A 16568-nucleotide genomic window follows, 5' to 3' on the forward strand; every position below is an offset into this window, starting at 1 on the left:
ATATGTAGCATCTAAATCAGGGGTGCATAACCTTCTTTCATAAGGGGCCACATTACAATCATTTTCCTGTTCAGTCAGCAGAAGATTTGAAAGGCCGGCTTGCTGTATACAAATCTTTTGCGTGTCAGATTCTCTCCCTTGGCCCTGATGTAAACCGTTTCGAAAGCGGAAGTGTACTTTCTTTTGTTGTCAATTTGCACACAAGACTACAATGCCAAACCAAGTCAAATGCATTGGAGATATCACACAAGACCTTTAGCATATTTTTATGACAGCTACAAGCTGCATAACCTGTGATAAATATCAATAAGCTGTTGATGGCGAATAATCGAATGACAAGATAGGACCCTTGACTGGCAGCTATACAGTAGATGGTTTTGATAGAGCTAATTACATTATAAGCATTTGAATATGAACTTTTGTGTAAGTTTCCCTATTCGATTCAATCATATTGGTTTGTACTTGGCAGAATCACTACAGTCTCTTAAATGACTGGGTCTTGGGAAAAATTGTTCCCGAAGAGATTTATGAACAGTACACATAGAAGAATACAAGTCGTACAACATATGATTTTTATTATTTCGAGTCTAGATTTGCCATAGTAACTTGCTGTACTAATCGAAATATTTAGTATTAGGTCATCTTTTAAATATTTAAGAATAACTACGTTTTCATGTACACACTCAATGAGTGATTGTACTTAAATATTCTACTCGATGCATGTTTTAGGAATGAGATCAATACATATTTATAAATAGAAAACAGCGCTTGTAAATACTCCATTTAATACATAATCCATTATTTCCAATATAAGATCAAAACTATCAGGATGGCGAATGTTTTCAGAGATACCTCCTTCATACGTGTTCGTATCAAATCTAATTGGTGGTGTTAAAGCCGAACATTATTATGCCATCAATAGAAACATCAATCAAACGAAACAGAATTAAATCAGTAAAAGAGTTAAACGGATAAAAATAGACAAATTTAAGTCATCAGTAGACACATACAGTTTAAGACATAAACTTTGTTGATCATTAGACACATTTGAATCAAGTAAGATACAATAAAATCATCAATAGTCACTTATGGATGAAGCCAGACAAAAGTAATGCATCAATAGGCTCAATAAATGGAAGATAGACAAATTTAAGTCATCAATATACAGCATTCAAGCCAGACAAAATAGGTTGTTGTTGGGTTTAACACACGATATGGAGGCAAGTGTAATTAGTGCATGGAGAACTTGAGAAAACCCCAGTAAGACACGACGACCCACTGGAAACTACTGGCAAGCATTCTCACATACCTACATTGGTTCAACCCGAGACAAGAACCCAAGTGGACAGAGGTGAAGTTGCAGTGATCTGTAAAGGCAAACGGTTTAGACAATTCAGCCACCTGTGGCCCCCAAAATTAAATCAGTAGACGTATATGAACCAGGCCAGACTAAATTAAGCTATTAACATACAAAAATGGGTAAAGCCAGTCAAAGTCAGGGAATCACTGTACACATATGAATCAATTCAATCAAAATTAAGTAATCAACAGTCACAAATAAATCAAGCTGTATTTCGGTTATCGAGGTAACAAGACATTATCCTAGTTTATTTTCAATATGATATGACTTACTATGTGAAGATGTAATATTTAATTGAACTATACATAAGCAATTGTGAAAGTCAGCAGCGGAATCGAAATGTCGCGCGTTCGATTTTCTCCCAGGCCATCCTGGGCAGGCTGCTTCGGTGTGTCATTGGGAAAGCCATTCAACTCCTAGTTCCTTGGCAAGATATAGTCAATGCTGTAATATAGGTACTCTTAAAACCATTAAAACAAAACAAACATAACAAGTATACTCTGAAAAATGTGTTAAATTATTTTACACTCGTGCTATTATGGACAAAAATACTATGATAATATATGTCAATATCATGGAATACTCTTGTATGTTGAAGATCGTGTGAGAGAATAACATTATTTATATATTAGTCAGGTACGTTTACTGCATGTTTAAACTTACGCACTCATTGCTTATGAAAGAACACTACATAATCGGAGGTACCAAGTATACTGTTATTCGGAAAAAGTAAGAAAATTAGGATGAAGTGGGCAGAATTCACTAATGATATACTCAGGTGTAAAGAAAAAAAGTCGGATGTGAGCAGATTATGTTGATATTTTTTATGTCCGAGGAGAAAACCAGAAAGTCCTGATCAATATCATCCTTTCGTCTTGATATTCTAATTGTCGGATTTAATTATTTTCGAAGAAAATTAGTCTTTCTCCTGTCCAAAAGTAGTCAATCACTAATCTGAACACAGCCAACAAGTACAATCTGAGTAAAATGGGTTGCGTTATCAAAATATCCAGGGCTTCGATTATAACCAATTCAATTATTAGCTCGAAATGCTAGTGTTCGCCAAAAACTAAAAAAACAAACTAGGCTAGCTGGGTCGAGTTCGCTTTTAAGACTGTCTTTGAAAAATTATAAGCTAGAAAGGGAATCATAATAATCTTCATTCATGAAAGTCCTATCCAGACTCCTCCTCGACCATTGTAAGCTGGCGTGAACTATCAGATCTCCGTTTAAGACACCATCTGACTGATTTTTGTTACGTTCTCTTTCCATGGCAGATGAATCGTCACAAACATTTTTAGCCAGTTCATAATTCACACCTTGCGACTCATCTTGACGTTTTAAGTCTGCTGAAGGAAAAAAAGAAAATAAAAGAGATAAATATACAATAAACATTGTAAATGTTGTAAAACGTCTCCAAACTTTTGTACCAATTACCAAATATATTGTTTAAATTCTCAATAAAGATAAAATAAGTACAACAGACTTCTTGGTTTGTGCATATAGGAAGTAGAAAAGACCTGAAGTTTTGAACGAGATCGCTTTTATTCATGATATCGACTTTATACAAGAATGAAGAGCTGTTGAACAGGTCATCTGGGTTCGTAGGATGCATTTAGTCAAATTTGGTCTAAATAAGATAATTACGTTATATGTTTTCTTTCCTTAGTTTTTTTGGTTCTAGCGTTGTCCACCATAACATGTATTAATGTAGATCTGATCTACATTATTTGTAGCATGCTGAAAGTACTTAATAAATGAATGGTCTCTGTACAACGTTGTAAAACTCTTCTTTTGATGCTAAACGTTTTAATAATTTAAGTCATGAAGCCGTTTTGAATGTTAGTTTTGCATCACTTGTTTAAATTTAAAATGCTGTGATAAACTGATCTTGGTTTTCAAAATCTGTAGGGGAAAATATGTTAAATTGAGGATGAGCATCATTTGTGATAAAATGCTTTCAGTTTTGGTTAAAAAAATCTTAGGACATTTAATGAAGAGTTGTTCGGAGAGTTTGTTAACGTCACGGAACATTAAAACTTGCTTGCCAGTATATGCTTCCTGCCAAATTGGGTGTAATTTGGTCCAGAGACATTTGAAGACTTGCAAATGGCAAATTTGGGTGAACAGGCCGATAACGCGCACTTTATGCTAAACAGAAAACAAGCAAGACTACGTATACATGGTGCAGAGGAGTATGAAGAGTCGATAATAAAGAAACTGGAGTGACAATAACACGATACACTACATATATTTTACTTACGTACCTAGTTCTTACCAGTCATGAAATTAATTAATAATACATGTAAAATCATGTGTTAAAGAACCGACACATCAGAAAAAAATGTACTTCTTGTTTCGTGTGCCTACGTAAAACGAAAGTGGTCAAAATATTCAAGTACAAATACCAGTTTCTTCTAACTGGAAGGAACCTGGAGCAGTAAATTCGCTGGTAAATTCATGTCTTCCATATTCAGACCTGGAATCAATACAAAGGGTCTCCACTGATCTCTTTTTGCTGACCTTTGCATATAAAGTTGATGGGTCGACTCTTGATGAAGTCTTCTTGTGTACTTTCGTATGCCGCAAAATGGAATCTGCAATCATTGCTTGTCCCTTGTTTTGTTTGGTTACAATGTGATCCGGTGCGGGAGCTCGTGATGTTATAGAAGTGCGTTGAACCACATGATCATATTCAAATGAAGGTCCCGCAATACTTTCGGTAGAAATGAAATATGGTTCATCCGATGTACGTCCTTTTCTCAGCTGAACAAATTTACGCAGATGGTTGTACCCATGAGAGGTTGGTAGGGTTTTAGATGACGATAAATTTGAATGTATCTGAAATTTGCGTGTAGTTGTCGTGGCCGATTTTGTAGAGTATGACCCTCGTGTGAAATTATGCTTCTCGTTTAGTTTAACTTTGTCCTGACCTCTACTATTCATCAAATCAATGGGATCATCTGTATTGTCAATTTCTGTCAAAATCATTCTATTATCTTCAGGACAGGAGGCTTCCTCTAAATTCTCTCCCTCGTTACGAGATCTCCCGGCAGTATTTTGCCTGTCATTTATGTGTGTAGGATTATGAGTCGTGGTCTTTGGTACTGAAAATTTTGAAAGAGAAGAACTTATGTGGGATCACATGTTTACAATTATCAAACCAATACCTTGCTAATTTTTATAAATTTAATTTGGTAATTGTTGCGCAAACTTTGGGTTGTGGTTGAAGATATAAACAAATATAATGTATAAAATAATGATTAACAGCAAAACAGTCAGCAAATGTTCATTTTTTACAAATCTTTATTATTTTTCTCAATCAGCATTTGAAATGTATAATATGTTTTAAGGATTTATTATAGTGCAAATATGTTCATAAATGTCTTTTTTTTTAAAAGCAGAAGCCAGAAACAGCAGTCTCAGTGGTTAGCGTTGCATAGTCTCTACCATGGGTGCAGGGCAACATGCTCAGTCCAGACATGGCCTGGGAAGCTGCCGAAGCGGATTTTTGGGAAAATACTTTACTCCAGTGTTTCCTCATCAAGATATAAATTATCTTTCGTTGATGTGCCGTTAACAACCAGCGAATTAATCGATCAAAAAATGAGTTCAGCTGTCCTATGTTGGCTTTTAAATAGCAAAGATGTGTGTTTCAATTGAACTTGCGCCCAAGCCATCAAAAGTATATGTAGCTTCATTTACAATATACACCGAGGAATATTAACTTATTCGTTTCCTCTTAATGTACAAACACTTGAGTGGCACCCATGGCCAAGGTCTGATACTACCTTTTCTTTGTTGAACCGTCCACACGACGATGATAGGCAGTAAAGCAGCCACAAATACAATCACTACTGTAGAGCCCAAATACCATAATGTCATCCCTGAAAGTAAATATATTTGTTTGGTTTCTACAAGGACACTAACACAGATTGATGGATGATATATAGGATGACCTCTCTGTGAATAGATATAGCTCGATCGATCAATAGAAGATAAAAAATAGGTACAGTTCAAATAATTCCTAATTGTACAAAATATTTACAGACTATGTTTTGCGGGACGTGGCGATACTTTATGATTTGTGAAGATAAAAGAAAAACAAATAATTAAGCGGAACGTTTTAGTTTTTATAAAATGTACAATAAACGGAATTTCATCTACTTATTGTATGTGCATAGCTAGAAAATATCAATCGCTTCCTTCATTTTTCACTGTTTATGAGTACTTACCATTTTGTTCATTAGATCTCGGGGAATCAGGAATACATAAAGAGTTGAAATCCCGATTTGTAATTTGCGGACTTGATGTTTTGTCGTCTGTGAAACAATAGAATACGAAAATAAATAGAATACGGTAAGATTCATGAAAAAAGTTTTATAAATTCTAAATCAAACCATTATCTTGCGTCAATGACCACTAAATACACCAAATTTCACAGCAATCTGTAACAGCTGCAAGACAAACGCTATGAAAAATTATGTAGGTTAGATCGTGTCGTACACTGCAATGAAATACAAAACCCGGAAATGCAACATAAAAAACCATTGTGGCAATTATGTGTGTTTTTGATACGAGGATCTTTAACCAATGACCATAATATTGACTATGAAAAAACGTGTCGATATGTGTATCGTCAAAAGATGAACGTAATAGTTTACCAAATATCGTTGCAATTAGTAACAATTGCGAGATTATCTACGCCAGATAGAATAAGGGTCGAGCGGACATGAATATTAAATATACCCACATTGAAGGAGATGAAGAGGTGACTGTTTTTTTGCAGTCATAATTTTGCCCAGGCGGTATTGAAATTGCTGGATGAAAACAGATAGACCATACCTCTGACCATCATGGGTCACAATTCCGCCAAACTGTGTCAAGTTATTTGTAACCCTTTCAACTAGAGATGAGTACTCGACAGGCAAGCAACAAAACGGACAAGAAGGCAAAGTGATATACACTTTCTCACAGACAAAAGGAAAATGACATACCTCGATGTACAAATTTTATTTGTGCCAACAATTCAATTAACTGAAGAGAAATACAATTTAAAAAAATTCCACTACATGTAAATTACTGTGTTCACATCGATACGCTGCACGTCAAATTTACTTAAACAGAGTGATTCATGTATTAGATTTGAAAAAGATGTAAAATAGGATACCATCTGCAATAAGACGTCGTACATCAGAGCTGAGAGAGGGTGATTATCATCACTGACACTAAACTTAAATGAAATTAATAATTCGAACAACATTTCAAATATAATCATTACCATTTCTGACAATATTTTCTCACATCTGAGGCAATTTATTCGGGATTTGCTGATTTTACTTATGATGAAACGTTCGCAATTGGCAAACACGTATAGAGGCACCATGCCCATGTATTTATGAAACTATCCTAATAGATAGCCCCGCAAAAAATCAAAGCTAAAAGGAAACTCTAAATTTAAAGATATTTTCTGATTCACTTTTGCAATTGATAAACTTTGGTTAATATGCATATATAAATATCAGAAAAGAAAGAAAATAAATAAAACGCTAATAATCTCCAAATCAGGGAAACTCTTTTGTTTAAACTTGTGCTTGAAGACTGTTAAAGATTAGGCACCCTAATTATATAATAAGCAAATCACTCGTTTGAGGCATGACGTTATTAGTGTCCCAATATCATTAAGGAATACATTATCTTTCATTCTTTACTAGTGTCCCCCATGGTTGCCGTGGGATCGATTGCCGTCCCATTTAGTTGAAGCTTGGTTCTCTTGCTACCATAAAACACAGGAATAAGCAACACTTTATTTCCAAGGTGAGAAGTTTAGAAATGTAAGATATTCATGTAGGCATGTTAAGACCTTCACCTTGTAACGTGTTTTTACCAAAATTTTTCCTTTTGCAAAATCAGTAATGGCCAAAATTTATAATGTAGAGTGCAGGTGATTTCAGTGAATTAGCATAGCATACATATTTACCTTGAACGTCAACAAATATTGAATCCAAAAGGATCCCGTTGTCATTCCAGGCAGTATATTTGCCCTTCTCTTGAAACGTTAATTTTCGAATGTTGAGGCAGAAATTCCATTTATTTAATGCACAGTTTTCAATGCGATCTCGTGCTGCATGGGGTTTTTCATCATAGTTACAGCTCTTCTGCGACACATTGTAGATTGTTAAAATATTGTCAACGTTTGGCCCGTAAATTGTAATCGAAGATGTATTTGCGTTATTACACATGAACGGGAGGATCATCATTTCATTCTTTTGTCCAATTAATCTACGTCCTGAAAAAGAGAGAAATCAACTGAAATCATAATAAGGGAAACAATACTAAATTTCAATCCTTGTATTCATAAAATGTTTGAAGATTATTAATGTACCAGTTTGCATATCTGTCCTTATTACTGTAGACGTTAACACTATTGTTTCCGGAATATTAGTTTTCACGTGCAGACCTGATAGAACGATCATATATTTTGATTACATGAAGCCATGTAACGATGGAAAAGGGGCGAAAAGAGCAGGTGAAGATGGCACTGGAAGCCGCAGTCCCAATCCTGCGTGCAGGAGATTCATGCCTTTAGCCGTCTGGTGTTGATAAGGAGACGACACAATCACCCGGGAGCAGCCTGAGTGACCAAGCAGCCTTTTATAGGAACACCACTGGTTGAGGGGCCTAGAAAAGGTGGAGAAACCAAAGCTCATCTCCTTACCTCCCCAGTCGGCCTGCCGAAGGGCATCTTCCAACGCGGTCGAAACTTAACCGAGAAAACAAGGCATGCCCCACCGGATTCCAAGAGATACTCAATGACAGGGTATATATCCTGAACCGCTGGTCAGAGCACTTCCACACCCTCTACAGCACTAACCGTACAGTCCAGGAGGCAGCTATTGGATCGTATACCACAACAGCCACCTAAGATGGAACTTGATGATGCACCCACACTACAAGAGACTGTAAACACCATAGAACAGCTGAAGACAGGAAAGGCTGCAGGAAAAGATGTTTTCAACCAGAGATATGAAAGAGAGGAGGCCTAGCATTGCACACCAAACTCCTCGAGTTCTTCGTTTGCTGCTGGGAGCGAGGGAAACTTCCAAAAGACCTCCGAGATGCAGCCATCGTCACCTTGTACAACAACAAGGGGGGGGGAGTCTGACTGCTTAAACTACCGTGGGATAGCTCTGTTCTCCATTGCTGACAAAATCCTTGCTAGGGTGTTGTTAAACAGACTGGTGTCCGCCATTGCAGAATAACATGCTCCAGAGAGTCAGGGTGGCTTCAGAGCTAATAATGAAACAACTGACATGGTGTTCGTCCTGAGACAGATACAGGATCAATGCCGAGAAAAAAACAAAGGAATGTAGATCATATTTGAGGACCTGGTGAAGGCATTTGATACGTTTAGCAGAACTGGACTGTGGAAAATCCTTGTAAAGCTCGGCTGACCTTCTAAATTCCTTACCATGGTCATCCAACTACATGAAGACCAGCATGGTCAGGTCAGAAATAATAACGAACGGTCACAGACCTTCCCCGTTGCAAATGGCGTGAAACAGGGGTGAGTTTCGGTCCCCACACTGTTCTCTATCTTCTTTAGCATGATGCTCCAAAAAGCAACAGAAGACCTTGATGACGAAAATGGCATCTATATCCGATTTCGTACTGATGGCAACCTCTTCAACTGAACGCAATTTCTTGCCCACACTAAGATCTTGTAAAAACTGATTAGAGAACTTCAATTTGCATACGACGCCCCCCCCACCTTGTTGCGCACACGGACGCTGCCTTACAGCTCGTAACATCCTGCTTTGCAGAAGCTTGTCAGTTCTTTCGTATTGAGGTCAGCCTAACGAAAACTGGTGTTTCACTAGCCACCTCCCAAGGAAGGGTACGGGGCACCAAACATCTTGATTGACTAGACAAAGCTGAACATAGTCCACCAGTTCACATAACTGGGCTATGTGATATCACATGATGTCAAGATGGACACAAAAGTAGACAACAGACTGGATAAAGCAAACTTCGCTTTCGGCATATTCTATAAATGAATCTGGCACAACGCCAGCCTCATTAGAGATACAAATAACAGCGTCTACAGAGCATTGATACTGACCACCCTCATATATGGCACCGAATCCAGGGTCACCTACAGCTATCACCTATGCCGCCTTGAACGCTTCCATCAGCGCTGTATCCGCACCATCCTCAACAAACACTGGAGTGACTTCGTCGCCAACTCTGAAGTCCTCAAACAAGGAGGGATGAACATAGTTGAGGCCATGCCCTTGAAGACGCATCTTCGCTCGGACGGGCACGTGCCCAGGATGGAGGATCATCGTCTGCCAAAGAACGCACCGTATGGTGAGCTGTCAAACTAGCCACCGTGATAGAGGGACACCTGGAAAGAGATATAAAGACTCCTTAAAAAAGACCCTCACCACGTATGGCATCGACCACCGCCAATGGGCATCACAAGCTGTTGACCGTGAAAGCTGGCGACGTACTGTGCACCAGGCCGCTGACACATTTGAACAAATCAGACGGGCCATCTTGGAGGAAAAACGATGGCGAAGAATAAACCGGGAACCATCGGCAACACACAGCACAGGCCAGATATTTTCCTGCAGCCTCTGTGGATGGACGTGCCTGACACGTATTGGGCTTGCGAGCCACCAGAGCGCGTGCAGTAGACAATGACATCCCCTTCCTAATCTACGCAAGAGAAGTGAAGGCACCTTTATACTTAGATATATCTTGCCCTACTAAATCATGTTGTCCGAGGTGTACATGCATACCATCGTCCTCTGAGAAGTTAATCATGCCTGACCTAGTAGTTCAGTTTTGAACTTGAATCGACAGGGCAGTAATCCCTGTTAGCTTATGTTGATGCAGCTGTAAATAGATATCAATATCAAATGGGTGTTTAACCATGCTAGCTATCATTATATATTGGGCAGCTAACCATACTGAATCATTTCGTCCCAGCTTTATGCCATTTTATTTTGGGATGTTGACCTTTATGGCTCCAGCCGTTCCTGTTGTAAATGGATAGGAACATCCGCTGGGCGTTTATACTTTGCGGTCCAGGTCATTCCAGCTTTAAATTTATGCCATCATATGCTGTGCAATTTAATCTGTTGTATCCTGGTAACCTAGCTGTAAATGGACTCAAATCACAATGATTAATTCCAGTTCAGGTCCAACGAATTAATAACCAGTCTATTATGTGAGCATTTTTTCTCTCTTAATTTAGTTGGTAATACAAGAGATGGATTTATACATTATTCCTATTAATTATAAATAAATTAATGGTTTATTGCTTTGAATATGAGCATTATGGTACGGTTGTCTGTATGTATTTCGACGACATTCTACAGTGAGTAATGAGGCATTGATTTTAATCAGGAAGCAAGATCGGTGACCGATTGCATGTTACGTTGCTAAAACTCCTGACTCTCATAAAATAGTTAATATTTAAAGGTACTTAAGATCAACAAATGAATTTTAATATTTGGAAACAACGAAAAATTTATCACTAAGAAATAAATACAGACAACATATATGAAAAATAATTGTGAGCCGAGTCCAAATCGCTAGTACAGCACTCATTTATTGCTTCACTGTCTTTAGCATGGCACAAAATGCAGTCTTATGGATTGAAACCTTCAGCACTAACCCTCTGTTGTACATAAAATCGATTCGAGGGTTCGCTTATTGTAGATGTACACTATTCAACCAGTATACGACATGTTTTACGACATTATTATTGGAAACAGAATTGATTTTGACCATAACACGAATGAGATAAAATATTATATTCAGAAGAAGTGACTTCGTTGAATTGGTAACGTTCATAACGGATATAGTGAGCTAGGCATGTAGCCTTATTGCATATCAGTAAAATAATCTATAATAAACATGACTTTCAAACTGGCATGCTTTAGCACAATAATTGGCAAATTTGTTTTTAAAACTTCTTCTCAAAATGAGACCTGAGCTGTTATCATAGCTAGCTACAAACATGTATTCATGGAGACATGTTTTGACACAAAAGCACCGATCAGTGCCGAATTGGATTTAGAAAATTCAAAAAAACCTGAGCAATTTGCATGTTTTGCTTACGAAACCTTACATGTTAATATTTTAATCACCCTCACCCTCCAAGAATTACATAGGGTGGTAAAGCAAACGTCCCTACATATTTGATGTATCCTAGTCGATGTAACTACGATATTTTTTATTTTGCACCGTTGACTCTGCGCTTTGCTCATAAGGATTGGACCCAAATATTATAACCCCCTCGCTGATTGCATTTACATCGACACTCTATGTTCCAAATGGAGGCAAATATCCAGAGACTTGTTTAGGAGCTGGAGTGGTTAAGGATATACGGAAATGCCGAAGGTACCACAAAAATCTACGGTAGGCATGGAAATAATGACTAATCTGAAACAGTGTAGCTTCTTTTTAGATCAGAATACTTTTATGCAGGTTTACGTTTTGCAAACGTTTTAATGTTCAAGGATACATTGATTTTCTTTCGTTTTCAAAAACTTATATCATTCAAAACTCTTTTGGAATCTGTTTAAAAACCTTGATATGAGAAATAAAAACAAAATTGTATAATGTCTCATGTAGGGCGAGATGCAGTTGAATCAATTTATAAAAGTCAGTCAACAGGTTGTTATAGGCAAAGCGACAAATTTAGATTAATGACCCCCAACTTTGTCATTCTTGAGGAGTCAATCTTTTCTTGCACGAAATATACACAAGGTTGAGGAGTCATTGTGATTAGTTATGATGGGATGTATAGTAATATTAATGAAGGCAGATTGACTGTATTTATCTTTAGTACTGTTCGTCATGATGTTATGGAAATGCACATGCATCATGTATGCTGGCATATATGAATCTTGAAATTCTTATTTCTCTAATTATTAACAGAATTTGAAAAAATACATACGTGTAACAAGAATAGTTGTTTTTCCTTTCTCTTGGGAATTTTCGCAGACTGTAAAATTTCCACTATCTATAAAAGTGACATTTAGTAGCAGAAAACTGAAAGTATTTAGGCTCGAGTTTACCATGTGTATTCGACCAGCATAATTTCTGGAAATAAATGTATTCCATGGATCGTACGTCAACACATTAGTGTAATGTAGATTGCTGGTGTAACCAGAGAAGTTGATTTCCAACGTCTTGTTTCCATCCGTTGAGGTTTTATTGATGCGCACCGTTGCATTATCTTCTTGAGTATATAGCTCTGATGTAAAAGCTACAGAAATAAATAATAGATATTGAATATGTTTAAAATATGTTATTATTCAATTCATTGCTGGATATCTAAACTGTCGATGCCAATTGATATGTATATGTAGATATACCTATTAGAATTGTTATTTAAATACATGCATTCATTTTGTCTTCATTGAAATGAATATCGTTTACTATCTGATTATGTACAAGTGAAAATTATTAAACATTTCTTTTTGAAATTGTTAACCATTAATCTGGTATGCTAACTGTATCTGTTTTCAGTTTACTAAAAGGTAAATTTAAATCATCTACAGTTTGTCTATCACATTAAATTAAAATTTGGTGTTCAAAAGTACATATCCATTATGTACACGTTCTTAAACGTTTACCAGAAACGTCTGTGAAAAAAGGTAATGATTACAAAAAAGTAGCTTGGAAGTCGGGAATACCTAGCATTGCAATTCCTACAGCCCAACATATTTCCTTGACTACTACTACTGTTACTACTACTATTAAAAATATGATGACATGAAAACATGAACCCATTTACATCTTGCAATTATATCATTATTTTGCTGTTGCATCTGTATTGCATTTAAAAAGTTCATGTATTGGTGAACCTGTACAAATTTGATGGAAATTTAATTTAAACACTACCTTAGTTACTATATGAGGACACTATATTATATAATATTTGAATACACTATATGATATACTATATGATACTAATATCTTATATATTTAAGGACATTGTATGTGTACGAGTATTTAATTCAAGTGATATTTTTAGTTCAGTGTGATATCAAAGAAGGAAGTATTTGCATTAAATTAATGACAGATTCATTATTTCGTAAGTTTGATAGGTATTTTATGATATTGTTAAATTTGGGACTAGAAATTAATATTAAAATTCAGATTTTATTTTATCTCGGTATGTGTGTGTGTGGCAAATTGAATTTAAAATTCATGAGGTAATTTCACACATTTTCAAGAGAAATACTGAAGTGATGATATATTATTGAACACTTGTCTATCCGATTAAGATGTTAGTGTGTGTAAATAAATGAATGAAAGAATATGTTATTATTATTATTATAATTATTTAGTAAATCGTATGAATAAAATCGATAGTAATACAAGGTTTTGAATTGAGTGCACTTATCTATCTATCCAAAATCTATCTATCTACCTACCTACATATCTACCTACCTACCTATATATATTTATCTATCAATCTATTTATTTATTTATCTATCTATCTATCTATCTATCTATCTATCTATCTATCTATCTATCTATCTATCTATATATATATATATATATATATGACACATCTGTCTTCTCTTTATATAACGTTGTTAAGGGGATGCTTACTTATCCTGACAGTTATATTATATTGTTGTGTAATTTCATCCTGGCATTTATTACTTGAAGAACCAATATTTCATAAATCTTTTGACATATATTAAAATGATGTATTACAGTAATTCATCCATGTACCTTTATCACATTAATTCATTTCGGGACGTTTTATGACAACGTTGTAATTAATAAAATTAAAAATCAAACAGTGAGTTTGTACTTACAGCAACGTAAGAACAGTTCAGCAATTACTCAAAGTCCCTGGTTTCATAATTTTTTTTACACACACACACACACACACACACACACACACACACACACACACACACACACACACACACACACACACACACATACACACACACACACACACGCATGCTGGCGCGCATCTTAGAAAACAACAAAATTGTTCTTTTCGTGACTGCATAGATCAATTCTAACTAAACATATATTTTCTGGTGGGTTTCAGGGTTCCAATAAAAATTACAATAGGTTCCAAAGAATGTTTGTTTCAGTTTTGTACAGTCTGAAAACCAATTCTTGAAACATTAAATGTGATCATTTCGTAACATCTTACAAGTGAGAAAATAATATTCAGATTTAAAAAAGGCCCAGTTCTTTAATTATGTATTTGCACTTTAGAAATGTAGTACAAATATTTTACTTTCAAATACATATATGATATTATCTTAGTAAATTGAAGTAGTATATTTGATCGACGAAATATATAACGATCTGGTTTGAAATGATAAATAGCTTATAAACACGGCTGTACTTGAATAGTCGATTACAACTCATTATTTAGATAAACAACCGATTCGACTCTACATGATGCTGCACATTATTTACAGTAAATAACCTATTCATCTGTACATCATGATGCTTCTTTCAGGTATGATTCATTTCATACGGTCAACACTTAACTCACTTAACTCAGCAGCTATTGTGACGCCTTGATCTGAAATTATTTATAATTGAAATGATTCTTTGTTAAACATTACTACCTTGACTTACCATTTGTATGATCAATTCCAAACAACACGAGAAAAAGGCATATCTTGGTTACGGTCTCCATTATTTTGAAACGAGATCTCGCTCCACTAAATTTTCAAACGGTGAAAATGTATTGATGAATCTCACAGAGCAGCCAGGTCTGTTATACTGCAGTCAATATTACCGCTGTTAAGGAAAAGATGTTAAACAATTCTGTATCTGAGTCATAGTCCTATGAATTAAAATCATAACAATAACAAATACAAGTTTGAGGAAGGAGTGTTGATCAAAATATTTCGGGAGGAAAGGAAAGAAAGCAGATTGATTTTCGGTTGAACGCAGCAAAACACAACTGTAGTAAAGGTTGTGACAGAAGTTTTAGATTTTGAAATATACCAGTCAAGTTAAATAGAGGATACGATTTAGTTAGATAACTTGACCTCCTTGCTACTATATCGAATATTGCGCCAGATAAAACGAAACAGCAAACAAGACTAGCTCCTATATGATTTATCAAATACTAATAGAATCATAATTTGTATTTCCATCAGACTTAAATATTTCTAATAGGTTCGAACGTTGAAATGAAATTTAAAAGCTTTCTTCCACAAAGGACTGATCCATATACTGATGTTAGTAAGGGTAATTAAAGATCTGTGTGTGTGTGTGTGTGTAGGAGAGAGAGAGAGAGGGAGAGAGAGAGAGAGAGTGAGAGAGAGAGAGAGAGCCACTCTGATTAACACTGTTCGTAAATGCTCTCTGAATTAAATACCTAGAAAAAGAAGAGCAAGATATAATTTTATACCATCTCAATCCACCTAGAAATTATAGAACTGGGTGGTAACAATGCAAAATTGAACGTGAAAAGAGAACGAGCTACCTTCAAATACTAAGCATATTTAGTTATTTGGGGTGGAAAGGGGTTTAGGGTGCTCAAGAAGGTAGGCGAGGACTTTGTTAGACAGAATCTTTGAAAGGGGTCTGCCCGCGTGGGAGGTTGTGCTTCTACGCCTTTAAAGTTTCCTTTATTTGAAGCATTTCCAGAGCAAAGTTCTTACAATCTAATGGTGAAGAGATTGTACTTGTTTCACGCTCAATATTGTTAGGCGTCCGCTGACTTAACCTCTTTCACCCCCGTTCTAACCTGCCAAAGATAAATAAGAAAAACTAAATAAATAAATTTATTTACTTCTCAAACAGCAGGCACGTGCATTGATTCAGGCAATCTAGATATGCTTTCGTATAAAAATCGTTACGACCCATAACTGATAAGCTGCAAGCGTGCCAGTCAACTCGTAGAAATATTTGTGTATACTTTAACTGTCAGGCATCAATGAACTTACTTTGGGGCAAATACTGAACTGCTTTTTAATTAATACGAAATTTATAAATTACACATATTAACGAGTACTGATATATTGCTCTATTGTTTCTAACCAGAACATGTACATAGGAGTGGTCCTTATTAACAGTGTTATTGCATTTGTGAAGCCGCGGATGTTTATTATACAATTGTGAAACTGTCAATAATAAAAATAATAATAATAATAATAATAATAATAATAATAATAATAATAATATAAATGAA

General features: G+C 35.8%; 1 protein-coding gene across 2 annotated transcripts; it reads right to left on the minus strand.

The window, feature by feature from the left end:
- Positions 1–558: 558 nt before the first annotated feature.
- On the minus strand, positions 559–16124 carry LOC149793969 (uncharacterized). Of its 2 annotated transcripts, none has more exons than XM_089967903.1 (8): positions 16039–16124; positions 15002–15166; positions 12333–12644; positions 7341–7649; positions 5596–5682; positions 5152–5247; positions 3769–4467; positions 559–2709 (listed from the first exon to the last, which is right to left on the minus strand). In XM_089967903.1, exons 2-8 carry the CDS (start codon positions 15060–15062, stop codon positions 2489–2491), a joined length of 1785 nt encoding a protein of 594 aa, XP_089824029.1. In that variant the 5' UTR covers positions 15063–15166; positions 16039–16124; the 3' UTR covers positions 559–2488. The 2 variants fall into 2 exon arrangements, with proteins under 2 accessions (XP_089824029.1, XP_089824030.1); XM_089967904.1 differs by having other exon boundaries at positions 2572–2709; positions 3884–4467.
- Between the last annotated feature and the right edge of the window lie 444 nt (positions 16125–16568).

The sequence above is a fragment of the Sinohyriopsis cumingii genome, chromosome 8, assembly GCF_028554795.1.
Source record: "Sinohyriopsis cumingii isolate HCF-2022 chromosome 8, ASM2855479v2, whole genome shotgun sequence".
NCBI lineage: Eukaryota > Metazoa > Mollusca > Bivalvia > Unionida > Unionidae > Sinohyriopsis > Sinohyriopsis cumingii.